The sequence below is a fragment of the Amblyomma mixtum genome, chromosome 1 (genome assembly GCF_055824585.1).
Source record: "Amblyomma mixtum isolate Tamu chromosome 1, ASM5582458v1, whole genome shotgun sequence".
Classification (NCBI taxonomy): domain Eukaryota; kingdom Metazoa; phylum Arthropoda; class Arachnida; order Ixodida; family Ixodidae; genus Amblyomma; species Amblyomma mixtum.
The window spans coordinates 17,176,165-17,202,655 of NC_143012.1; the positions used below are offsets into that span (position 1 = coordinate 17,176,165).

The window sequence follows — 26,491 nt, forward strand, 5'->3', positions numbered from 1 at the left end:
GGAGGCGCGGAGGAGGCGCCAGTGGCGCGGACCCATATTTTGCCGCAAGCCTACCAGCATCGCCGCTTAACCGGTATTCGGCTGACGGCAGCGGGCGCTTCGTCGCTTCCATCGCGAAGCGGCTCGGCCTGGGAACATGTGCAAGACTGCCGTCAGGAATTGGGGGTTATCTAACCCGCTTGTGGCATTACAGCCAGCGCTTCGTCGATGCTAAACTCAGCCCGACGCTAACTCATCCCGACATCACGCTATACTTAGCCCGATTGGAGGCAGGCCACACCTGGCGATGTTGTCCGAAACAGCGTAGCATCTTTCGAGCACTGATAACGCCCGGGGTGAAGCTAGGAGAGGGACGCGGTGGCGGGCACTCTCGTAGGGTGCCTTGATGCGCTCGCCCCTTCCCAGATTAGACAGTTCGGCCGCTGTACGGCGCCACTAGAGGGATTAGTAGTGTGGCAATTTTTATCTCGTTTCTAGCGCCCTCTCAGTACCTTTTAGAGCCGGCAGGCCGTTTCGCGTATCAAACAAGGTTCACGAAGCCTTTTGCGTGCTTGGAGGCAGCGGTGCCGGTTCGGCGTGGTCGTCGTGCTGCTTTCTGCAAGCTTTGGTTATCTGTGTAAGGACGTTTTCGCATTTCCTTGTGCAGGTCATGATGAAGCTCGTAGCGACAGCAATGCGAAGGCGGTGAGCGCACGTTGACAAGTGCAATTGTGTTGCGCGCAGGTTTTCCCAGTGCTCCGACGATGCTGCGACAGCGCTTGGCCCCTCGGGGACAATGGCGGCAAGTGACGGGAAGCGGCGACGTGTTCTCTGGACGCACATCTACATGGCCGGTGTCCCGCTGCTGCGTCGCTTTTGTACTGAATCCTGAAGGTGAGCTCTTTATTCTTCTCAGAACGCGCATCGAATTCCGTAAAACCCTCTGTCTCTAGCCATCCGTGCGCGGTTCGCTTAGTGCAGTGCGCGAACGCGCCAAAGCTAGTTGAATGTCCCCAAGAAGTTATTGGCGGATTCTGACTTGAACGGATATATTAAACGCTGAAGTCGCTTTAAGTCTGTGCCGTTTAATGTGATCTTCTTCAAGGACCTGTAGCAAACAGAACTATATTGAGCGGTTTGTCCGCGGTGGTCCGCTGGTCGCTGTCCCCGAAGATGCAATGAACGGTGCCTGTAAAACACTCCTATATGGACGTCATGCAATTGAGTATAGCGTGTCCGCACTTAAACTTGCGCTTTTGGAATGCAAAATTGTGCGGTGTCTTTAAACTGTTCGTGGTTTCGCTTACGCAACGACTTTCAGCATCGGATGAAGCGGGAGCAAAACAGTTGAATCAAAAGCGCAGTTGAGTTTCACTTCGATGTCGCAATAAGCGTTGTTTTGTAAGCGGTTACGCACCGTATTTAATATTTAAAGGCCAATACGTCTGCGATTTCGTGCTCAAGTTTCGATTATCCGGTTTCTTTTTTTGACGTTCCTGATACTATCCTTAAGAAATGAAAGGCGAACAACGAAGCGCGTGACCAAAGGTCCAGTCTACGCCGTAGGCCCGTCGCCATCACGGATAGGCGCCCTTATCTGGTTTTCCACAGTTTCTGCTTCTTTTTTCTTTGATCACTGTCTCGCTTTGTCACTGGAGCGACGTATTCGTACTTTCTAGCGCGTCAACTCGACCAGCGCGGCTGAACTGGCGGGAGCCGCTGGAGGCCGCGTGGATGACGCTAGCGCTCCCTGGCTTGCACCGCCTTGATTTCGCATCCGTCCGTCATCGTCGCGTTATCAGCGCCCGGCTGCGACGCTTGCAATGAAAAAATGTCCGATCGTGTGGCGGTGGGTGTCCAACATGGCCGTTGTTAAGTCGCACTGTCTGCTGCCGCTAGAAATATGGCGCTCCACTGGCGAAGAGAGAAAAGAACGCCAAAAAAAATAACAAGCAAAATTATCGCAGACGTGAACTGCGCGCCTAAGTCTGGCGGCAGCAGACGGACGGCGTAAAATGGACATTCGGCCGAGCGCTTCGCTGTTTGCATTTCGTTTGCAGACGATAGTGTAGATGGTGTGCAATGGCGCACAGCCGCGGCGCTGCGGTGCAACGCAGCCGGCCGCCATGTTTGAGGCGCACGTAGCAGACGAACTCCTGCTCCGCGAGCGTGTTTTCTTTGCGTGTCACACTGCTGCTTGGAATCCGCGTGCAACGGAAATTCGGCGTGGTATAGTCGCAGGGCGCGATAGCCGCACGAACGTAGGTCGTAAACGAATGCCATTTTGATTAGGCAGCTGCGTTTGTTAGCGCTGCTCGAGCCAGCCGAGAAAAGAGGCGCAGCGACAAAGTTGACCGCGTCTTTGGTTTCCCTCGATTCTTGGACCGAAGTTTGCATAGTGGCCAATGACAGCAACGCTTCCATGAAAGCAGAGAGCCGCATTTAGTTAAGATACATACGCGGTGAAGTGATCGGTGCTATGGCCTCTCGATACAGCGTCTGCGGTGCATGAGCACGCTGGGTAAATCTGACACAGGCGCCGCTTATAACTCATGTGCATGCGCTCTGTACACAGCGCATGTACATGACCGGACTTGGGAAGCCTTGTTACCACTCTGGAGCAGTCGTCCTTTTGCACAAAGGTGGTCGTAGATTTGCGCAACGCCCGCTCATTAAGGCAACAAACTGGGCATATCCCCCTTTCACACTGTGCACCGTGTCGACAAAATTCAAACATCATGGCCGGTAATTTCCCTACACACTCTCTTGTTTTTCTGGAGGCCTTAGTGCGTAAGCATTTCTTTTTAGACGCGATGGGGAGGTTCGCTTAAAGGGCATCACAAGTACTTTAAAATACGTCGAGCCTAAAGGGGTCGAATGTGTGAAACCCGCAGGTAAAGCATACGAAATCATTTTGAACTAGCATTTGAAGAGATGCCCCAAACACGAATTAAAATTGCGACGGTTTGCAGGCTTCTCCGCCGCGCACAGCACTTTTTTGAGGGGGGGGGGGGCTTGACGACGGGTACTTGATGCTGTGAATAAGGAAAACCAACGCCGCTGAAGACAAAGCCCGTCGAACGTTGTTTGCCGGCATCCAACGACGCATGGGAGGGGATGGTTGACGGCAACGGAAATTGAAAATCTTGCTGTCCAAGATGTCGCTCTGAGCTCCGCAACACTCCTTTAGTGGTTTGAAGAGGAAACAACTTTAATCGTTTATTACGTCACCATTTAAAGATTATCGCCCCAGAAAACATATTCGTTGGAGGCACTTAGACACCTCTTAAGTGCGGGAAGACGAAAGCCGTTTGCGACTCATTGCACTGATTTGAATTTGCCGGGCTTGAATTCATTTCACGACCGAGGAGAAGAGCGTGGCGAGAGGAAGCGATGACGTCACGCTGCGCATGCGCAGCGCGTCGGCAGTAGTTGCTTGGCGGCGGATCACACTGCTTCGACGTCCTTTCGTCTGATGTGACGTCATCATACGGTTTTCCTCGTTTTTAAGCAATTTTTGCCCAAATTACAGATCTTTCGGTGATCTTAAGTACTAATTACGCTTAATTAGACATTTTGCAATCTGATTAGGCACATATCCGGCGTTTTTCCGCCCATTCTGTGATAACTTTCACTATGCTGTGACGACTTCCGGTGGATGTGACGTCACACCGTTCCCATCGCTATATCGACGTCCGCGCTATATCGGCGCATTTCGTTTTCTTTCGTTTTAATTGGATATAATCAATTAATTAACTATACAGTCATCAAACTCGGCGTCGGGGTTACATTTTGTGCCCTCTCTGTGATGCTACCATTCGTTTTCTCGTATCCTGATTCGTTGCCGCGTTATTCGTGGAAGACAGCGTTACACCGGATGTGACCTTGGCTGCGAGTATAAGCCATAAAAGGCTTTCGCCTTAAAAACAAGTTTGGATGGTTTACCTACAGCTTATACTGATTGGAATACTTGAATATCGCGTAACTCTCAAAAAGTGGTGTACTTGCTCTTTAGTGCCGCCAGAAGGAAGGCATGTATGCGGAGGGACATATCGTCTGTAGCTGGCTTCCCCGAAATAAAAGAACTGAAAACGACTACCGTTTCCCCTTTACCTTCTACACCTCCCCTCATCAGCCCCCTCCAGCATATCTGACACCCCTCTGATTTCAATCCGTGGGGAAACCCTCGGTCATGACACTTTTCAGTCGACCGCGTTTCGTTTTCGGAGGCTACGCTTAGGTATTTTAACTATCACTAGCGTCTACGGTTGAAGATTCCATGGCACGTCAATGGAACGCGGTCTCCGTGCTACAGTGGCAGATTTCATATGTTTTCAAGTCGCGACGCATCTAAGTGTGTGACTGTGGGTTGATAAAGCACGGCTTTCGATGCAGTGCAACGTGCATTGATATCGCTCATTTGTGTCATCAGGGAAATTATTCAAACCATGGGATTTACGGTCATCGAACTGCTGGATTTGTTTTAAAAGGACACTGGGAACAAAATGAAGTTGTCGTGTCTCGACAGCACACTGCGTTCTTATCCCAATGAGATCACTCCTACCCAAAAGGCTTTACACAACTTACACAACAAGAGTTTACACAACTTTGAAAATTTTTTTTTTTTGAGCTAGGACAGCGCGTTTTTAGGCCAAGCATTGTCAGCTGTGTAGCACATCAGAATGCGGCTAAGACGTTCTAACTAGCTGGATGGTTAACTGATATTGAATAGTTAACTTTTAATTACTACTGTTAGGCTCCTAAATTATTAAGAGGCGTGTAGCCCACCCTAATTAATATCTGTATTAGTTTTTTTTTAATTTCGAAAACGCGGTTGCCGTCGGTGCTGTGGCCCAACAAATTTACGCCAAATCGCGTCAAAATACACGCGCTTTCGTGAAGCTTGCAAGCAAAGCAACTTCTCCAGTGAACGTAAGTCGTCGAGATAGCCAAAACTGGTTGGGCCACAGCGCCGAGGCTAACTGCATTTTCAAAATTCTGAAAGCTGGTAAGGACATTACTTAAGACGGGCTTACACGCCTGTAACAATTAAGGAGTCTAACGGTAATAGTTAAAAGCTATCTACTCAATATTGGTTAACGAGCATGCTAATTAGGACGTCTTAGCTGTATTCTGATGTGCTACACTGCTGACAATGCTAGGCCGAAAAATGCGCTCTTATGCTCAAAAAGCTTATTTTTAAATGTTTTCTAACCTAGCCGTACGAGGGAGCCATGGCTCGAGTTGCGGTGCTGAGCTTAAAAAAAAATATATTTTTTTTCTGGCTTTAAACAAAACAAAAGGTAGGGATAAAATTCGCTGAGCAAAATTACAATGAAGCTCGCCATCAATCTATCTACTTTTCGTATTTTTACTAGAAATAGCGCTGTAGGAAATTGAGCCAGAAACCCAGCCCAACTTACTGTTTTCCAGTTCGAATTTTTTTCTGAAATATTCTGTGTTGTGTAGTATAAATTGTTTAATGAGATAGTACGTTAGAGATACCTGTCGAAAAATGTGTTTCTGGCGAATCTGAGCTAACAGTTTTTAAAAAAGCAAAAACGATGCTTCTTGGGGTAAAGTAATGTTACCGCAAAAAATTTGTGCTGAAAATCCCCTTGTGCTATAGAAACAATCCATACGCACATCTACAAAAATTTTCTAACGTAAAAGTAAAATATTTTTTGTAAATTTTTAATGAGACCTACTTCTGCACTCGTGTGATAACTTCAAAAGGTCTTTCACATGACTAGGAAACTTTTTCCCAATTTTATTTAATGCACTTACTTTAGAGTGTTGAATACAGAGCCACAAATTTTGTGGGAAGTATCAGACGGGGGTCGAGCGCAAACTCTGGTTCGATTGGCGTAGCCGTTAGGGGAGGTGCGACAGCAGTCCATGAAACAAAATAGGGAGGGGTGGAAGGATCCCGGGCCCCCGCACGGACCCACTGCACTCAAGCGTTTATGTTCCTGCGGACCGTAACTCTGGCAGCCCGGTCGGTAGCGACGGTCCGCACGACAGGGTCTTCGCAGTGGAGCAGGGTCTCTGTCTTCTCAGGTTTTAAGGTGCTCTAGGCGCCGCGATGGAGGATCCGCCCAGGCAGTGAGAAAGGAGATGGAGAGCAGAAGCGACAGCTTCGGGACAGAGTGCAAAAATTGTAGGACTATAAAGAGAACAAAAAAGAAAACTGCCAGTGGCTTAGCTCGGCTATGCCAGGATATACTTAGCGGAAGGCCTCAACTGTGGTTGCGGCGCACGCGAGCTCTCCTTTTCAATCCTCCCACATGTTATCAGGCATGCGACACAGCTGGCGAAGCGTGCGGAGGCGAGCACAACGATGAGGCAAGCGGTGTGACGTCATACCAAATGGCGATGGCGGCTCCACGGCGAGGCGCGCGATGTGACGTCATGCCAGATGGCGCGGCGAGCGCGCGGCGTCCGCCAGCTGCGGCGGTTGCTAGGCAACGCCTCAAGATCCATCTCTGTGCCTGCTCGGAGCACCGCGACAGCGAATTCGCAGGTTCGTGGCCAACGTAGCTTTCGCTACAAAATAAAGTGTCCCTGCCCGTGCCACCGGAACATACCAGAGGACGAAGTGAGGAAAAGGGGTGATAGTGAGAAAGAGTGGGAGGAGAGGGGTGAGTTTGTGTAATTTGTGCGAAAGGGTTGCCTGCGGATTGCTGAGGGACTTTTGTGGTGAGGATATCGCATCAGCTCGCTAAAAGTGTGCGCGCGCTCCATCGTGAACCCCGGCTGGGAGGCCGCCATAGCCTGGTTTAAAGAACCTCGGGCTAAAAGGTTGGCGGCTTCGTTTCCAGGATTCCCGGAGTGCGCGGGCAACCAAATCAACTTCACATGATGGGGCGGGGGTGCACCACGCGAGTCCAGTATGCAATAAACACGAACGTGGATTAAGCCTCGTGCTAAGTTTTGGATTGCAGTTTTTGAATCTGATAAAACGTAGAGGGCTTTTGTGTTGGCAGTGGCGAGGGCAATGGCGGCTTTCTCTGCAGCATCAGGGGAGGTGCCTGTGGGGAGTGTGTTTGTAAAGATGGGGGAGAGAGTGTGATCCATCACGGCAGCGACCGCTTCATCGCCCGTGCAGGCTGCGTCTACCCAAATTGCGCCCAGTTCAGAGCCGTAATATCGATGGGATCGTGGTGTTCGGGGTGCAAGCTATGAGCGGAGTGGTGTAAGGAACAGTTCTAGGTTCAGGGGTCTTGGTATGGAGAGTAATGTTGGATCATTTTCGGTATCCGGATTTCAAGGGAATGCAGGATATGACGGCCAGTGGCGGGTTGTGTTAGTCGAAGATATTGTGCTTGTCGGTGCGCGTCTACAAGTTCCGCGATTACGTTGTGAAGGCTTAGTCGTATGAGTCGGTCGGCAGGTGTATTAATGGGAAGGAGGGCGACTTTCTATGCCCGAAGAGTGAGGGCATCCAAGGCGTCAATGTCATGGCGAGAGAGCTGGAGATAGTGGGTAGAGCTGACCACGCGGCTGAGTACAAAGCATTTTAGATGGAGGCATACGTCGCGCTCCTTAAGACCTTGTGGTGGCCAGAGAGACAGCTGATGTGGGGCGAGACCGCCCCTACTCTACTTGCTTGAGTGCCTGGCAGGTAGCAGTGTTCTTCCCGTCACTCTGGATTTGCGTAACCAGTATCTGGAAAATTTTGACCTCTGGTACCAGTCTGCAATACATTTCTTTGTCTTTGACAATGACATTCACAGTAATTGTCGCTGAATTGGAGATTTACTCACACAAGCAAGAACGTTTTCATTTCGAAGCGGTAGCTTCACTACTAGAGGTCTCTGGCTGAGATCGCCCTGCGTTGCCGATGACTTCGAAGGCTCAGCCAAGGTCAAACATTCAGTAATAAGTTTGCAGAACCGATGGATGGTCAATGGTCAGACAAATGGTCAAGGAATTGGACAGGTCAAAGTCAAGCTGGGGACGTCAAGGTCACGTAAATGTCAATCAAAATTTGGCCACGTGATCGACTTTGGGCTCGCCGAGGAGCCTAAACGCGGCGTTTACGTCATAGGGCGTGACGTCACGCCGTTTTTAACCGAGTACATGATCAATTAATTAGACAGGCAGGGCAGAACGGTGGGGCTAAAAATTAACATTGCGAACCCAAAGTAGTATTCAACAGCCTAGCAAAAGAACAGCAGTTCGCAATTGATGGCGCGGTGCTGCAAGTAGGAAGAGAATATGTCTATTTAGGGCAGGTAGTCACAGCTGATCCAGATCATGCGAAAGAAATAACTAGAAGAATAATAATGGCGTGGAGCGCATATGGCAGGTTCTCTCAGACCATGAATGGCAGTTTACCAGTATCCCTCAAGAGAAAAGTATGCAACAGCTGTATCTTACCGGTACTCACCTATGGGGCAGAAACGTGGAGGCTAACAAAGAGGGTTCAGCTTGAGTTAAGGACAGCGAAGCGAGCTATGGAAAGAAAAATGATAGGTGTAACGTTAAGAGATCGGAAGCGGGCGGAGTGGGTGGGGGAACAAAGGCGGTTTAATGACATCCTAGTTGAAATCAAGATGAAGAAGTGGGCTTGGGCGGGGTATGTAATGCGAAGGCAAGATAACCGCTGGTCCTTAATGGTAACGGAGTGGATTCCAAGAGACTGCAAGCGTAGAAAGGGGCGGCATAAAGTTAGGTGGACGGGTGAGATTAAGAAATTTGATGGAATACGGCGGCCACAACTGGTGGACAGGGTTAATTGGAGAGACGTGGGAGAGGCCTTTGCCCTGCAGTGGGCGTAGTCAGGCTGATGATGATGATGATGACGGAAGGAGCGCCGGCGCGCCTAGAAATAAGTCGACATCCGGTTGGTTTATCCTGGAAAATACCAAAGAAACGCTCAATGAACAGAATAACAAGATTTTGCCAGGCTGAACCATCGTGAAGCTACCGCTTCGCACTCGGTTTACCAAAGCTAAAGCACCGTCGCACTTCGCCTCATCCGCCGTGGTTGCTTAGTGGTTACGGCCCTAGCCTGAGTTTCCGCGTTCGAACCCGGCCGCGGCGGCCACGTTCGATGGAGGTGAAACGCAAAAGGCGCCCGTGAGCTGAGCGATGTCGGTGCATGTTAAAGATCCCCAGGTGGTCGAAATTATTCCGGTGATGGTGAAAATATTTTAATGAAATTGTTTAGGAGGTTGTAGCGGCGGTTGGAGCTATCAGTCCGGAACCCCATAGGCGTAGGCTGCTGTTCGGGCTCTTTCGATGAGCCTTTTTGACTCGTTTCGTCCGAGCAGGTCAGAGCTGCCTCCCACCCCTCCTGCGTTGGCTGGTTATTGACAGTGACCACCTGATTTCGTGGGCAGGCCCATACCATATGGTACAGCTCCGCCTTCTCCCCGCAGAATTTGCATTGTGAGTCAAATGACTCCGGGTCTATGGCGTGTAGTCTTCGTGGGTTGTTGTAAGTGTTGGTCTGTAGCTTTCGCAGGTGTAGTTCCTCCCCTTTGTCCAGTGTCTTAGCCGGCGGAGGGTATACCCGACGGGATAATCTTAAGTGCTGAAGTATGTCGTTGTAAGTTAGTAGAGGGTGGGAGGTTCCACGGCATCCGCAATGGGTGCCCGGGGGAGAAATGTTCGGGCTGAGGCATGTGCGCTCTCCTTGCCTGGGATGCCCTGGTGATCTGGTACCCATATTAAGTGTTTGTGTGTGGGTTGGTAGCCACTGGTGTAGCTATCTTGCAGGATTTTAGCTGCTGGTGGAGTGATCCTGCCCCTGAGGTAATAGACCGATTTCACAAGCAGTTGCGCTACGCCACCGCCGACGCGATGCACTCTGGGAGTTGTGGTACTCCGGCCGGCGGCCGCGTCGGCGCGGTGCGTAGCGCACGCGCAAGAAGCAGCCCTGTTAGCGTCGCCACACGATGTTTCTCTGCATGAATGCTGCATTACAAGTAATGACACCTAAGGAGTGTCATGAGCTCTGACAGCTGTGCGAAGCAGAGGGTCCCGGATTTTCCGTTTTATAGAAGAGAAAAAGTACCCAAGACATTGCGTAGAAGCTGTTCACGAAGGACAGGTGAAGAATTCCTGTTCAGTGCATTTAGCCGTATTGTCCCTGTTGATCAGTGGACATTGACAAATGGCAAATTTTCAAGTTCTGAAGCTGCATGAAATGCCTTTTACGCGCCGCTCAGCTTTGAGGCGGTCCCTTAAATTGTTAAAAAGAAGGCGATAGGATTTACCTTCGTGCTGTGTCGTTAAGCCATCTCTGCAGAGATTTCTGCCCGGTGCAAGGTTGTGAGGGAACAAGCGTTCTCAGATTTATTGTTATTTTCAGAAATCCACAATGTTCGTTTGATACAAGTATCCACTCGTGATGTCTCGAGCTGCCATACTAGCGATAATGCTTTCTCTATTTCACGGAATGAGAAAGCGAGGCTATAAAACTGTAGAAATGTGGAATATTTCCTAACGTTTTGTTGCTCACTAGTACTTGAGCATAAGTGGGATTCCAGTATCAGCCACATGCCATTTATGCCGGGATATCACCCACATTTTGCCCGTTGTTTTCGAAAAAAAAAGGGCGATCTACTGTACTCGTACTGCGAAAATAGCGAAAGTGAGTCGTACAGGAGACGCCCTGGCAAAAGATTATATTAACCTAAATAAAAAAGTAATTAGTGTAGCAATAATCAAAATAAAACTATTGGTCACGAAATTAAAAACCCCTAAACCCTAATTAGACGTACTCAAAAGCTCCCCAATTGGCTTTTCTTTTTCTCATTTTGCACTGAACACAAGCATTTGTCACATCTCCATCTAGAAAAACGGCATAGCTCGCTCGAATGCTCACCTTTCCTGCTGGTGACCCGCCGAGCACGTCGTGATTACACTTATGTGCTTACGTGAATAAAAAAAAACATCTCATGCCCAGTTTTCAGCAAGGTCTATGATGAAAAAATAAAGACGACAAACGCTGTGCACAACGTCTGTAGCGAATGCCTCGATGAATACAGCGAATACTGAAACAGCTAAATGAGATGGCAAGAAATGTAAATACTGTACGAAGACGTTAATTAAATCGCGTGCATCGCTATTCGTTGAAATATTCTGCTGACAAAAATAACGAAAGCGGCGGTCAAGCGCGTGTGCATCGTCACCTGCAGCATTTTCCAAAGCAAGGTTCTAGTAACAAGCGCAGCGTCGTCACCGCGTTCACTCCACTTCAAGCGGCAACTGACCACCCTCTCTGCGCTGCTCCAACCGCGATCAGCATTGCACCCCTCGAAACTCCGCCGTGGAGCCTCTGTTTCCTTTATAGAGCTCAACACAATAAACGAAACTGCGGAAAGTGCGGCCGGGTACAATGCTTGTCAAGGCGCAAAGTAATGTGGGCTGTCGTGCAGACGACGCCACGAAGGACTACAACCAAGATGGCGGCTGGCTACTTCCGGTAAACGCGCGCATGCGCAGTAGGCTTTGTGAAATCGGTCTATTGCGATACGCTGTTTGCGAATCTGTTAGAATATATTCCGAGCTAGTGTGTGTTGCAGCTAAAGCAAATGCCACTTCTTCCGCAGCCAGTATGTCCTGGCTAGCCAGTACTAGTCCGTCCATTTTGTTTTGGTGCACTACCGCGACGCCCGTCATTCCCTGCTCGGGACCCGCAGCATCAACATAGAACACACCCTCGCGCCCGCCGTAGTGCCTTTTCATAGTTTCGGCTAGTGCTTGTCGTCTTGACTGGTGAGGAGGAGGAGGATAAACTTTATTTTCGTCGACAAATGTATCTGACGGTGTGGGGTTACAGCCCCATCAAGTGGCCATGAGCCCGTGGCGTTCGGCGACTTCTAGGGCTCTTGTCACAACCCGGATCTGTGTGTCCGAGTCGGAACTGAGCAATGCGGCCTCCCACTGGTCTGGATTCGAGAGCTGCAAGCCTCGAGAGGGGGAGTCCCGAGGGCAAGTCCAGAGTATGTGGGATAGAGTGGCATGTTGGCCACACAGTTGACAGGAAGGGGAGTAGACCCCAGGGTACATGCGGGCATATATCGCGGGGTTGGGGAAAGTGTTCGTTTGGAGTTGCCTCCACGCAACTTCTTGGGGTTTGGTGAGAGAACTATGTGCGGGGGGATATAGAAGTCTACCTAAGCGGTAGTGCATGGTTATGTCATGAAATGTAACCATACGATCTCTCGCCGTCTGCAGGACGGGCGACACCACATTCCGGTCGACGAATCCTCGGGCATAATTGTGGGCCGCCTCGTTCCCTGGATGCGATGAGTGCGCAGGGACCCAGATCAATTGGATCGGGCGGAGTTGAAGTTTGGTGGAGTGGAGGAGAGAGAGGGTGACAGGGGAGACCCGGCCTTTGGAGAAATTACGAATCGCAGATTTAGAGTCGCTGAAGATGGTTTCTGCAGAGGTGGAGACCATCGCCAAGGCTATGGCCGCCTCCTCGGCCTCTTCAGGTGATCTGACGGGAATGGAGCACGCAACTAGCGGCCGTCCACAGTAGTTTACAACCGCAAGCGAAAAAGCTTCGCGGTCGGGGTATTCGGCGGCGTCGACATAGACTGCTGCCCGATCTGTTAAATACTTTTTTGTGCAGAGACTTAGCCCTGTGCTTGCGGCGAGCGACATGATACTCTGGGTGCATATTTTTAGGAAGAGGGGTAACGATAAGGTTACTGCGGATATGGTGTGGAAGCTGGACCCTGTCGGGTGTGGTTGTTTCGAAGCGTATTCCAAGCTTGTCGAGTATGTGACGTCCCGTGGAGGTGTGAGTGAGACGCTGGTACTGAGAAGTGAGATGAGCTTCCGAGAGCTCCGTCACAATGTTGTAGACCCCTAATGCCAGTAGTTTATACGTGGGGGTCCGGTGGGGGAGATGAAGAGCCGCCTTGTATGCCTGTCGAATAAGGCAGTCAACGCGGTACTGTTCCTGGCAGCTAAGGTAGAGGTAAGGGAGGGTATATGTGAGGCGACTGATAACAAACGCCTGAACAAGACGTCGGAGGTCGGCCTCTCGCATGCCTCTGTTTATTAGCAATGCGACGAATTAGACGAATGGTATGCGATACAGAGACTGTAAGTTTAGCTAGAGTGTCGCTGTTTTTCCGATTGCTATGGATGAGGAGCCCCAATACCCTAATGGTGGATACTTCGCGTATGGGCTGACCACTAGCAGTAATGTAGATGGGAGGATGGCCGTGGAGGCCGGGTTGACCTCGGATGAGCAGCAGCTCGGACTTCTGAGGGGAGCACGAGAGGTCGGCTGCGGCTACATGGCGCTCAATGACATCGACCGCTTGTTGAAGTGCGGATTCGACCTCAGCATCGTTGCCTGTTGAAACCCAGAGGGTAATGTCGTCTGCGTATAAAGTATGGGATAGCCGGGGGATAGCGTCTAATTTAGAAGGTAGCGTGAGCAAGGCGACATTGAAAAGAAATGGGGAGAGAACGGATCCCTGGGGGGTACCATTGCTACCGAGCTTTATAGGGTCTGAGAGGAGAGAGCCAAAGCTAAGTTCAGCTGTACGACCAGAGAGGAAAGTACGTATATACTCGTATGTACGGTGACCAGGATTTAATAGGGAGAGGTTAGTGAGAATAGCTCCGTGCGAGACGCTGTCAAATGCTTTAGTTAAATCAAGCCCTAGAATAGCCTTTGTGCCCGCTCTGGTAGAGGGGCACAGTATCTCTCGTGAGAGCTGGAGCATAATGTCTTGCGTAGAGAGATTTGAGCGGAAGCCAATCATGGTGTGAGGTAGGAGATGGTTATCTTCAACGTAATTATTGAGACGGTTGAGAATGACGTGCTCCATCAGTTTCCCAGCACAGGAAGTGAGGGAGATGGGGCGGAGGTTTTCGAGAGCTAGTTGTTTGCCTGGCTTCGGTATGAAAGTCACGCGTGCATGTTTCCATGCTGCGGGGATTTTACCCTCTCTCCAGCAATCATTCATAAAGGCAGTGAGGGCCTCAATGGACGGGTCATCTAAATTACGGAGAGTTTTGTTGGAAATGCCGTCCGGTCCCGGGGCAGAGTTAGGACGGAGCTGAGTGAGAGCGAATCTTACCTCAGCTTCCGAAATCTCCTGATCGAGAGCAGGGTTGGCACCGCCCATGTAGGGGGGGAGAGGGTCCGGGGAAGTAGTATTGAGATAGCGTACACGAAGTTCATCGAGAAGATCCTGCTCTGAGCCGGGGTGTTGATGGACTATGCGGGAAATGCTGTCTCGTTGGGATGTTTTGCAACCGTCTGGGTCTAAAAGGTAACGGAGAAGGTGCCAGGTGCGAGTTAGCCCGAGCTGTCCACGCATGTTGTCACAAACTTGACCCCATTGCTGGGTAGTCAGTGCGATAGTGTGCGCCTCAATCTGTCTATCTGAGCTACCCTACGCCGAAGCGTTCTATTGTGGCGCTGTTTTTTCCAACGGTTTTGCAGGCTTTCGCGGGCCTGCCATATGTGGAGGAGACGGCTGTCTGTATTGGATTGATCAGCCGTGATAGGCGACTCTTGAGTAGTAGCAGAGACATCTGCCTGCAGTTTGGAGATCCACTCGTCCAGGTTATTAATCCGGGTAGGGGCGTTCTGAGCACGTAGGGAACGAAACTTGTCCCAATCCGTGATTAGGGTCGGGCGACCTCTCCGGCGGAACGGGGACATGCTGAGGGTGGTCGCGAAGAGGTAGTGGTCGCTGCCGAGGGTATTCCCAGTGTTGAGCCACTGATCGAACCGTACGTTTTTGCATAATGTCAGATCAGGTGAAGTGTCAACAGGCACGCTGTTTCCTACGCGGGTGGGGGTGTGAGGGTCAGTAACAAGGGTGAAGCCCAGTTCCTGTGCTCGCAACCACAGAGTGTTACCCTTTCGATTGGCGGTGCGGTAACCCCAAGCGTGGTGGTGGGTATTGAAATCTCCTACAATGAGGAGACCGGAATGGTGCGCGAGCCTGTTGACCCGGGAAAGAAGGGTGGTGAAGTCGCGTCTTCTGTCTTTTGGAAGGCTATAAAGGTTAAGAATGAAGAGGCTTTGGTCGCCCCTTTTACGAGGGAGGAGTTCGAGCAAGACGCAGTCTACCCCAATGTCGTCTAAGGAGTGTTGGACGGCCGTCAGGTTGCGTTGAACCAAAATAGCGGTGTCGGGAGTGGTGACATCTAGGGGGGAGTATGGTTTATAGCCAGGTAGTTTCACTGGGCCATGAGTTTCCTGAAGGGCGATGATATCAGGGGGGATGTCGGAATTTTGGACATACTGCTGCAGGTTGCATCGCTTGCGGCGAAACCCCCTGCAGTTCCATTGCCACACATTAAGTAGGTGGCGGGGCGCCATGGTGAAGTGTGGGTGAAGCTAAGATAGGTTGGGTGGTGGGAGCGTGCGGCAAGCGACCGTATGGTTTACCGCGCGTCGTGTGAAGGGCGGCCGTTGCGTCTCCCCTAGCTTCAAGGCCTGTGACGCGTGTTTGGATCTGTTGCATGAGGGTGTTAAGTTGCTGTTGGATTTGCTGCTGCATTTGTTGTTGGAACTGGAGCATATTCTGTTGGATTTGATGGGAGAACTCAGCAAATTTCGCCTCGAGCTTAGCATCAATTTTAGCCTCTAATTTTTCCTCTAGGCGAGCCTCAAATTCCTCGAGGTCGGCAAAATTAACGTAGCGTTCTGAGCGGGAGGTAGCTTTCCGCTTAGAGGGAGGACTAGATGTAGTATCTTTGGGTTGCGGGGTAGTAGATGGGGGCGCCTGAGGTGAGATGGTAGGAACAGGTTGAAGTGGTAGAGTGGCATTTGTTTCAGGTGGTGGATCCGGTGCAAAGGGTGGACGCTTTAAAGAAGCGTTTTCTTGTTGGAGTCTACGATTGCTAGCTTTAAGGGCTGTTATCTCGTCGCGCAGGGCTTGCAGCTCTGAATCACGAGACTGAGATTGCTGAGAGTGAGAAGCCGCAGCTGCCCAGCTCACCTGGTTTTTCGTGGAGGGCCCTCGGTGAGGAGACGACTTGGAGTCCAGGGGTGGGAAGGACTGGGAGCGATTCCGGCTGGAGCGCCGGTAAGAGGAGGAGGAGCGGTTAGAATCCATTTTGGCCGAGGTGTTTCCAGACCCTTGGCGACGGGTCCGGGATCGGGAACGATGGGAGGTGGAGGCACTGTCTGAGTCAGCTTGTAGCTGGCGTTTCAGTACGGCAGCAGGCACTTTGTAGCAGCGTTTACACTTGGAGGAACCCGTCTGGTGAGGACCAGAACAAACTATACAAGTGGGGGTGCATTCATGGGTTTCGTCAGGGTTGCAAACTCCGCAGTGAGGACACTTGGAGATCTTGGGAGACGGGCAAACATCTTCTCGGTGTCCTGTTTTGCGACAGTTAAGGCAGGCTTCCACTTTGTTCTTGAAGATGTAGCAGCGCACAGCACTTCCTGCATAGGAGACTTGGCGGGGGACCTTTGTCCCTGCGAAAGTGATGACAATAGATTGGGTCTTGCCTAAACGGCGGGCGTAGAGAATGCAGTGTTCTGGATTCTGGGGTATCAAGTACTCCATGATTTCCTCCTGGGTCTCATCCACGTATTGGTGGTGAATGATACCTCGGACGTATGCTCCCGGTGGGGCCAAATAGGTGGCAACTGGATAGCTTGTCGGACCCAGGATGATTTCCTGTAGCTTCGTGTAAGTGATGGCGCAGTCCCGGTTCGGGGTGCTAAAGGTGAGGGTGTTGTGAACGAAATTCACCCGAAGGCGGTCCTCTGCGGTATCGGAGTAAGTCAAACGAAGGCTTGAGGTGATTGCTCTGCGAAGAGCGTTCTCGCCCCAGGCACGCAGATTGAGGCCCCCGCGAGGGCGAATGATGACTTTAAAGTCTTCAAGAGGGAGACGTGGCAGTGACGGTGCACCTCGAGGTAGCTTACGTGACGTGGAGGGAGGTAGCTGCTGGGACGCGGTATGCTGGGCGGACGCGGAAGGCGTCTCCGTCAGCGGGGGCTTGGGAGTGCGTTTCGATGAAGAAGCGGTGGAGCCTCGTTCGTACCAGCGGGCTACGTAGGTCCAGTCCGTGGGTATATAATCTTGAGGGGCTAGATCCTCCCCCTCCACGGTGACGACGTCCATGCTTGGCGAAGCACTGGGCCCGGCTGCGAAGCAGAGCCTATCGCCAGCGGCTGTAGGCTTAGCGAGGCTGGCGCTGGGCTCGGTGGAAACAAGTGTCCATACAGGTCACAAAAACGGAGTGCCGGTCCCGAAATTGGGCTGGGCAGGTGCCGAGCACCTTCGTGAACTTCGGGAGACACAATAAAAGTCGGCGGAAGGTCAAAAGTCTGTCAAAATAGGAGAAATGGCCGGAGCCCATACGCACACGCGTCTGCACACCAGGCCAGGAACGCCGACCTCTTGACTGGTGAAAATCGGGGTGCATATTAAGGCGAAAGCCTTTAATGCCTCATCGTTGTCGACAGAAATGTCACGCTTTTCAATTGGTCGAAACGGTCGGGACGTCACAGTGCGCGAATTTCAAACGAATTTCAATTACTTTGGCTACCTACCATGCAACCAATTAAAGGGATCGTATAGTGATGCTCCAAGTGAACCTTTCTAGTCAGACCAGATAAATAAATAAAATCGAGTAAGAAATTGGCCGAGCTCGGGAATCGAACCCCGGTCTCCAAAGTGCGAGTAGAGCACGCTACCACTCCGCCATGCCAGCTCGATGGTTTCGAATGAACAAAGGTGCATCTATACTCCGTTTCATACATCATGTGCAACGCTGTGAAGGCTACGGAAGTAGTTCGCAGAAAAAAATAAAGAGAAATGTATCACTCCGCGCTGTTTTGTGGCCGTGCGGTCTAACGCGTCGCTCCGGGGAGTCGACAGGCAGGGGGGTGCGTGGGTCCAAATCCCGGGTGGTAAAACTTTTTTTTTCGCACATTTTTTTTTTCATCGCCAGTTGATTTTCGCGTGACTTGAATGAGAAAACTCGTTTTGTTCAGAATCGCTTGAATATTATGGCGTGTTCTGAAATGAACTGCATGCATCTGTTCATTTGATGCATACCGCGTTAATGTGAGCTGTCCGAAATTCGTTGTCAATAAGCTCGCACCGGATTTTGGTCACTAGTAGCGGTTTTCTTCCCAATTCTGCAGCATTGTGACTATACTTTTTAGATGCAAGCTAGAGGTTTGCGCGAAAGATGACGTTCATTCGTCGGGTTTAATTATTTAGCACAGTGCTGAGTGCTCCGCCGTGGCCCGATTAACAAGTGGCCATCTGCAACTTTCGGGTCAAATTATTTTTACACACACCACCTCGATATGGCCTATTTTCCCGTGCAGTCAGGTAAAAAGAGTTCCAAGCTGCGGGAGCGTCAAGTAAGAATGCAGAAAAAGTTGTACAACGCTAGGTAAAAATATTTCGAAAGAGCAAACAATAAATGAGACAGGACAATAAAAATTGCTGACCCCTCAGTGTTTGCGAGAAATCGTTTATTCTGGAAACAGCCAGTGGTGCTTTTTCAAGAGCCACGCTATGATATAGAGCACTGCCCATGACGACAATGCTATTGGCCGGAATGTTTGGCAAAAACTTGTCGGTGAACCACTTCTCAAAGTAGTTGCCATCCATCTCAGAGTGGTAGTCAGCGTGGTTTCCCTTTTTTGCTCTGAAGAAGTCAGCAGTGTCTTCCATGAATCCTGTTGCACTGCTCCCACCATGTACAAGAATCAAACAGGCCCCCTTGCCCTAAGGCGCAGCCAATCCTGTTGTTAAACCTTTCAAGAAGGCATCCTAAGATGACTTTACAGTCTTGTCCTGCCAGACGTATTCTTTTGTGTACCCTGCGTTGACCCAGGTTTCATCTAAGCAAACAAGAGAAGGGGAATTGAGGGGCTCGTTATAAATATGAGATTTTCCATTGGTTTCTGTGGCTGTTGGCTTCTCTCAGGTTTCATCTAGGTAGACGATGCACCTGTAAATGCAAAAACCGAGTACACGAGTCAATGCTTGTAAGTAAACAGCATGTAAGTAGGCAATGCACTGCAACAAACGCACTGCTGACCCCTGTCTCACAAACAGCCGCTCAAAGACACTCGAGAAAAATAATTATCTCAGCTTAATTGCTCCCTTGTTCGGGCTTATATTTCATGCCCAGGCGACATTTGGTAGCCAGCTTATATTCACTGTATGTTTGCATGGGGTACTTGACTAATTCGGCAACGTTTGAAATCTCTTCACTCGCGGCGACTGCGAACAAAAATTGCCAACTTTCGCAGCAGTAGCGCCAGTAACTCGCACCACTGGAGCAAGGGGGCAGTGTACGGTGGGTGTTTACTCGTTCCTACGGCGACGACGAGATGGCACTACCCATTGCAGTGCTACATTTTTGGCAGTTTTGCTGTTTTTGCTTGCCGCACCAATTGGGATTTAGCGATTTAATTTGACCCATGCAGACCCGTACCGCACTCAAACGTAGCGCAAAACTGTTCGTGAAACATCACCACTACGCAAAAGGTCAGCAACAGCAACGTGGTTAAGACAATTTATTCTAAACGTGTTATCCTGAAGCAACACTCACTGTTCTGACTACGAGGTTGCAAAGCTAACATCAAGCTCTATGTAAAGCCAGTCTAAACGTGCTGCGTAAGAAAATAAGCAAGGAACGACCCGTACCTGCCCTGTCCTTGGAATTCCCTGATCGCCCGCAGGTATCTGCGACGCCAGGCAATGATGTCACTTCGCTCGGTCAGTGCAAGATTCCGTTTTCTTTTATGAAATGTGAATCCGATGTCCTTCATCAACCTCCACAATGTGGTTTTCTTGAAGTTCGGCAGGTCGTCGTCCTAATTGCCAGCCTTTAGCACATTGCCCAGTGTTGAGACTTCCCTCTTCGCGTACATACTGTGCACTTACAGACGAATGGCATGGACTGTGAAGCTGTCATTCTTGACTATTCGCGAGCTTGAAATCTTCACGTCGCGAGGTCTTTTCTTCGGAGACGCCACAGGCCCGCACAGACGCTCCGCCTTGATTTTGGCAACGCTACGGGTAGATACTCCGGTGTCCTCGCTCGCAGCACTCAGTACTCCCCGAATAGACTTCTCCGGAAAACGGATCCTGGTGCGGCCGAACACATTCGCAATTACTTGCTGGGCGAGCACGAACCTTCGGGAAAATGCGTACAGGAGAGCTGGCCGCGGCCGATCAGCTGGACGCCATTTTCTCAAAAGTGAAAGGGAGGCGGACGGAAAGCGTAAACACGGCGGCCAGCGGGGACAGCGAAAACGTGAAATGGCAAAAGACGACAAACGCAAAATACAAAATCACAGATCTCGACCGATTCGCTCGCAATAACATCGTTTTTTGTCACGCTGATGACAAATGTATTACCCACGAAACCTATCGGCAATGCATTTGTTAATTTTCGCTCACCACAAGCAACGCACTATTTTCTGTCACGGATGCAGGCTGCGCAAAAAAGAGCGCTAGCTTTGACAGCGTTGCACCTGATGTACGAGGGGGTACCCAAAAGAAACCGGACTTATTTTTGTTTGAACTTATTTGTTCACATTTTAAGCACAGACCTTCAATCTCCTTCAAAGTATTCCCCACTTGCAATGATACGCTTGTCGAATCTTTCATTTCATTTTTCAAAACATTGTTTAAATTCATCTTTTGTGATGCTTGACAGTGCCTCCGTCGTTTTTTTCTTCACCTCAGCAACATCAGCGAAACGCTTTCCATTCACCTATTTTTTCATTCTAGGAAACAAAGAAAGTAGCACGGGGCAAGGTCGGGAGAGTATGAGGGTTGAGGAATAGGGGTCATGCCATTTTTGGTCCAAAATTGTCGTAGCGACAGGGCTGTGTGAGCAGGGGCATTGCCATGATGAAAAAACCAGTCACCCGACCGCCGCAAATCTGGCCCCTTCCACCGCACACTGTTGCCCAATATTTTCAAAACATCCAAGTAGAAAGCCTGGCTAACTGTCTGACCCTGCGGAACAAATTCTCAATGAACGACTCCTCTCACGTCGAAAAAACAAATCAGCATTGTTTTGAGGTTTGGTTTCACCTGACGAGCTTTCTTGAGGCGAGGTGAATTTGAAGTTTTCCATTGGCATGATTGTTGCTTTGATTCAGGATTCGATTCAGGAACACTTGAGTTGTCCCCATAGCATCGTCCTTGTACGTCTTAATATTTCAGGAGTTTCCATTCAACTTTTTCCGAGCAAAAATCAGAATTTCACCGGCGCACGCTTTTCACGAAAATCAGCCATTGCAAAAACGACGTTCACACAAAACAGTCGTCACTCTAAAACCCTGCCTAAACTAGTCTGACCTCCTTCAACGACGGCACTCGGCTTAATGACTCTGGAATGTTCGTTCTATGCGCTCCTAGTGGCAAAACGCGGTACCACAGAAGCTTTGCCGACCAAAAAATTTAGTCCGGTTTCTTTTGGGTACCCCCTCGTATGAAACGGAGTATAGTGAATACGGTGTCTTCGTTCACTCCCATCTTCTTCCCTTCCCGTTACGGCGAGGTTTAGGTGTCCACCGAGATATGAGAGACAGATACATTTCCTTTCCTCAAAAACCAATTTACCGACGAGCAAGGCGTATTTGACCGCGTTTAAGATGGTCCACATTGTCGTAACGTCACCGCGCGCGAATTTTGACGGGTGTCCACCGAAATATGTGAGACAGTTACTGCGCAACTTCCTTTCCTCAAATACAATTTTCGGCTAGTGTCTACTGAGATATGTGAGACAGTTAATGCGCAATTTCCTTTCCTCAAATACAATTTTCATTTTCTTCATTACGGCCCGTCTTTCTTCTTTCACTCACACTTCCTCCCTTCCTGTACGGTGCGGCTCAGGTGTCCACCGAGGTGGCAGAGAATTACAGCTCCATTTCCTTTCATCAAAAAGCGTTGCGTTCAAAGGGCAACGCATCGCGCCGAACGGGTGGTGGCGTTCCTTGGACTCCGTGGCAGCGCTACAACACGCTCTCGCATTCCACTCTTAAAGGCGAAGCTTAAGCGTCATTAATTGGCAGTTAATTAATGCACCAACAAAATGTGCAGTGAACAATCGCGTAGCAGAATGCAGCACTCAGGCTTTCGCCTTTCACCACTTTAGCCGCTAAAGTTCCTCGTAATTTTTCCTGGGTAGTGGAGCTGCCTTGAATTGTCCTCTCCATGAGACTGCCCTTCACTACGGCATCTCTTTCTGTCTTCCGTCTTTCACTTCCTCCTTCCTCCCATTCCTTGAGGCGGCTTTCTTAAAAAAACAAATCTTCATTTTCGCCTCATTCTTAATGCGGCCTTATGGCACACTTTCGCTGAGTAATACTGTGTAAAAAATAGAAAAATTTCTCTTTATTCCCAGCTCAGTTTTAAAATTTGACTAAACAGCTCAGTGCGGCTATTCGGGCGAAGCGTCATTGATGTTAGCGAAAAGCTTTCCACTGAGCAGTTTCATGTCTTTTAGCCAGATACGGCTGCTTCATCTATGCATGCGATGAGCGTAAATTACTCCAGCAAGCGGCTGCTCAGAGGCGTGGTTTTGGTTCCATTAGCAGCTGTTATCCCGTTGTTCTAGGATGTCGAGCGGAATTCGCGGTTCGAGTAACGGTGGTGTGTTTGCAGTTCGTCGCATCTTGTTACCCTTCGTTCTCGTCAGTGTCGTATGAACTTTTAGAGCGAATGTCTATATGTTCTGCGCACTGCTATGTCGGCTTACGTGCGGAAATGCGAAAGCGTTCTGAGTTCTGTTACTTCCTTTGTTAATTAATGTTATTTAAGCCATATCATTTATTGTAGCGAAAGCTACATTTGCCACGAACTTGCGATTTCGCTGTGGCGGTGCTCCGAGGAGGCACAGAGACCAATCTCGAGCCGTTGCCTAGCAACCGCCGCAGCTAGCAGACACCGCGCGGTCGCTGTGCCATCTGGCATGACGTCACACCGCACGCGTCGCGGCGGAGCCGCCACTGCCGTTTGCTATGACGTCACACCGCTTGCCTCGTCATTGCGCACGCTTTCGCTACATATATCCTGGCATAGCCGAGCTAAGCCAGTGCCAATTTTTTGTAAAGTATTTATGACTTAATTCTATTGATTAATTTTATTATTTAGCTGTTCGTTCAGTTCTGGAGGACTTGCTAGTAATTCACCAGTTTCGTGAATTACTCACCACCTCAATTTTAAATTATCTTATTCAGTAATTTGGTCATTTGAAGGTTTCATTCAGTACTTATTCATCATTACAAATCATATTTACGCTCTTTCTGGATGATCGACAGTTCATGGAGACGCGCTCTGTCCACTCTTGCTGACCACAGCCGCTGCCACAGCCCGTGGTGACACCACCTGTCCACGCCACTCGTGAGGCAAGAAATGCTTTCGCATTTAAACGCATGGTTCAAAGCGAAAGCTTTACTGGCCTATTCAAGCCGAGGTCATTGGCACCGCAGTTCGACCTTCAAGTGGGGGAGTGGTGGAGTTGTGGCAGCCACGAGACGTATCTTCTCTTGATCCCTCCTTTATCCCTTCTCCTAAAGCGCGGTTCAGGTCTTCACCGAGGTGTGAGACACAAAAGTGGGCCACCGCCGTTCATCGTTCATTGACGTTGGCGTTGACAATGTTGACCAATGAACATTTTTCACCTAGCGTGATATATACGATTTTTTTTTTTACAAAAAGATACTGCGTTCCTTGAAAATCTTTTTGGTTTTATGGGGTTTTACGTCCCAAAGAGAGTCACACTACGAGGGGGTACCCAAAAGAAACCGGACTAAATTTTTTGGTCGGCAAAGCTTCTGTGGTACCGCGTTTTGCTACTAGGAGCGCATAGAACGAATATTCCAGAGCCAGTAAGCCGAGTGCCGTCGTTGAAGGAGGTCAGACTAGTTTAGGCAGAGTTTTAGGGTGACGACTGTTTTCTGTTAATGTCGTTTCTGCAATGGCGGATTTTGGTGAACAGTGTGCGCCGGTGAAATTCTGATTTTTGCTCGGAAAAAGTTGAATGGAAACTCTTGAAATATTAAGAAAGACATACAAGGACGATGCTATGCGGACAACTCAAGTGTTCCTGAATCGAATCCTGAATCAAAGCTACAATCATGCCAATGGAAAACTTCAAATTCACCTCGGCTCAAGAAAGCTCGTCAGGTGAAACCAAACCTCAAAACAATGCTGATTTGTTTTTTCGACGTGAGAGGAGTCGTCCATTGAGAATTTGTTCCGCAGGGTCAGACGGTTAGCCAAGCTTTCTACTTGGATGTTTTGGAAAGGTTGGGCAACAGTGTGCGGTGGAAGCGGCCAGATTTGTGGCGGTCGGGTGACTGCTTTTTCCATCATGGCAATGCCCCTGCTCACACAGCCCTGTCTCTACGACAATTTGGGACCAAAAATGGCATGACCCCTATTCCTCAACCCTCATACTCTCCCGACCTTGCCCCGCGCTACTTCCTTTGTTTCCTAGAAGGAAAAAATAGGTGAATGGAAAGCGTTTCCCTGATGTTGCTGAGGTGAAGAAAGAAACGACGGAGGCACTGTCAAGCATCACAAAAGATGAATTTAAACAATGTTTTGAAAAATGGAACGAAAGATTCGACAAGCGTATCATTGCAAGTGGGGAACACTTTGAAGGAGGTTGAAGGTCTGTGCTTAAAATGTGAACAAATAAGTTCAAACAAGAATAAGTCCGGTTTCTTTTGGGTACCCCCTCGTATGAGAGACGCCGTAGTGAAGTGCTCCGGAAATTTGAACCATCCGGGGCTCTTTAACGTGCGCTATCACACAGTACATGTGCCTCTAGAATTTTTTTAGGGGGGAGGGGAAAGGAAATGGCGAAGTATCTGTCTCACATATCTCGGGGACACCTGAACCGCGCTGTAAGGGAAGGGATAAAGGAGGGACTGAGAGAAGAAAGGAAGGAAGAGGTGCCGTAGTGGAGGGCTCCGGAATAAGTTCGATTCCACCACCTGGGGGATCTTTAACGTGCACTGACATCGCACAGCACACGGGTGCATTTTCCACTTCGCCTCCATCGAAACGCTGCCGCCGTGGTCAGGTTCGAGCCCGGATACTCCGGCTCAGTAGCCGAGCGCTCTAACCACTGAGACACCACGGGGAGTTTTCGCCTCCGTCGACATTCCCCCGCCGCGGCTTGGATCGAATCCGTGTCTTTCGGGTCAGCAGCAGAAAACTTGTGTCGACACATTCCCACATCACATAAAAAGATATTTTAGAACAAGAATGGTCATGGAATCTCGATTACTGTTCTGTCTGAACACGCCCGTATGTACTTTTTGCTTTAGGTTGGAAAGTGCTTGGAAAAATTTTAATGATGTGTTAAGAAATCCATAGCAAGCCAGCGTCTTTAATATTGTCAACTGTACCAAATGCTTTCTGTAGGTCTAAGATTGTGCCAATAACTGTTGCACTGTTATGTAAGACATTGTAAATCGTGTCTATGATAGATCTAACGGCTGTGATTGTTTTGTTCGGCCGGAATCCATACCGATTACGAATTGAAATTATATTTTAGTATAATGCTAAAGTTTCGTTTTGTCAGAAGTTTCTCAAATAATGCATAAATTGTTGAGAGGTCCGATAAAGGCAGGTGGTAATTTTCGTGAACTGGGTTCCCTCCCTTATTACAGAGGAGACATTCTTGCTATTTTAAGAAGGACAGGCTACGTGCCGGAGGGTAGGCGGCGTTAAACATCTTTTCTAGAAATGGACAGAGCATGCTTATATTCGATTTCAAACGCTTCACAGTTAGTGTCACAACCAGCTGCTTTACCGGTCGGTAACAATAGCACCAAAGACCTCATTTTGGTGGATGCTATGACCGAGTTAATTATCTGCCAATCGCTTTCTTGAGTTCCGCTGATTATTGAAAATAACTTGGTTGTAGTACTGTTTCTTTCTGGTGCGTTTCTGAAAAAGTTGTATTGATTTCTGTAAAAGCTTCTTTCTTTGTTTGTTTGTGCGTTTTGTACCAGTATTACCCATGTCACTGTTATTCATGGCAGATTCGGATATTCAAAACGTTTCATTTGGAGAGTAGTAGTTACTATAGATCGTGAAAATTCTTGATCACAGGAAGCGCATATATTGTTAACGTCTTTGCCAAGTAGAATCTTCTCTGCAACTGCAGGTCAACGTCTTCGCCTTTACATTTTTTAGTCTTACTTCTCCTGTTACGCAATCTGCCCAGGAACATCTGAAGCTTTTATTAATGCGAAAGCATTATCTGGCTCTGTCCCGTCAGCAAAAAGTGTCCGCAAAACGTGTCCGCAAATTTTGTCCGCAAATTTTGTCCGCAAATTTTGTCCGCAAATTTTGTCCGCAAATTTTGTCCGCGTGATTACGCCGGTGTCTGAAGATAAATCCGTGAAAGTGTGATTGTGACAGATAGTGTGTGATAAATTGTTGCCGTGGAAAAAATTTTGTTGATGGGGTGCAGTTAGTTAATGAAACGCGAAAAAGCGCGAAAAATACGCTTAGACGTCAAAATAGCTATGGACGTCGATATAGTACAT

General features: G+C 49.2%; 1 protein-coding gene and 1 long non-coding RNA gene across 2 annotated transcripts in view; one reads left to right on the plus strand and one right to left on the minus strand.

Moving 5' to 3' along the window:
* Positions 1-520: 520 nt before the first annotated feature.
* LOC149365586 (uncharacterized) overlaps positions 521-26,491 on the plus strand; it is a 65,643-nt gene continuing 39,672 nt past the window's right edge. Inside the window, exons 1-2 of the long non-coding RNA XR_016292470.1 lie at positions 521-616; positions 724-873. This is a non-coding gene — a long non-coding RNA (uncharacterized LOC149365586). The remainder of the gene's footprint in view (positions 617-723; positions 874-26,491) is intronic.
* On the minus strand, positions 8,834-19,881 carry LOC149365587 (uncharacterized). The gene is made up of 4 exons (XM_089568619.1): positions 19,851-19,881; positions 16,647-16,987; positions 15,818-16,532; positions 8,834-8,838 (listed from the first exon to the last, which is right to left on the minus strand). Exons 1-4 carry the CDS (start codon positions 19,879-19,881, stop codon positions 8,834-8,836), a joined length of 1,092 nt encoding a protein of 363 aa, XP_089424745.1.

Excerpts from the sequence above, each read along its gene's own strand:
- LOC149365587 (XM_089568619.1), bottom strand. The coding sequence starts at position 19,881 with ATGACAGCTTCACAGTCCATGCCATTCGTCT. Across the intron at positions 16,988-19,850 it reads ACAGTCCATGCCATTCGTCT|CCCGCTGGTACGAACGAGGC; the intron begins GTAAGTGCACAG and ends GGACCTACGTAG. Across the intron at positions 16,533-16,646 it reads CCCTCACCTTTAGCACCCCG|CACCACCAATACGTGGATGA; the intron begins AACCGGGACTGC and ends CGAGGTATCATT.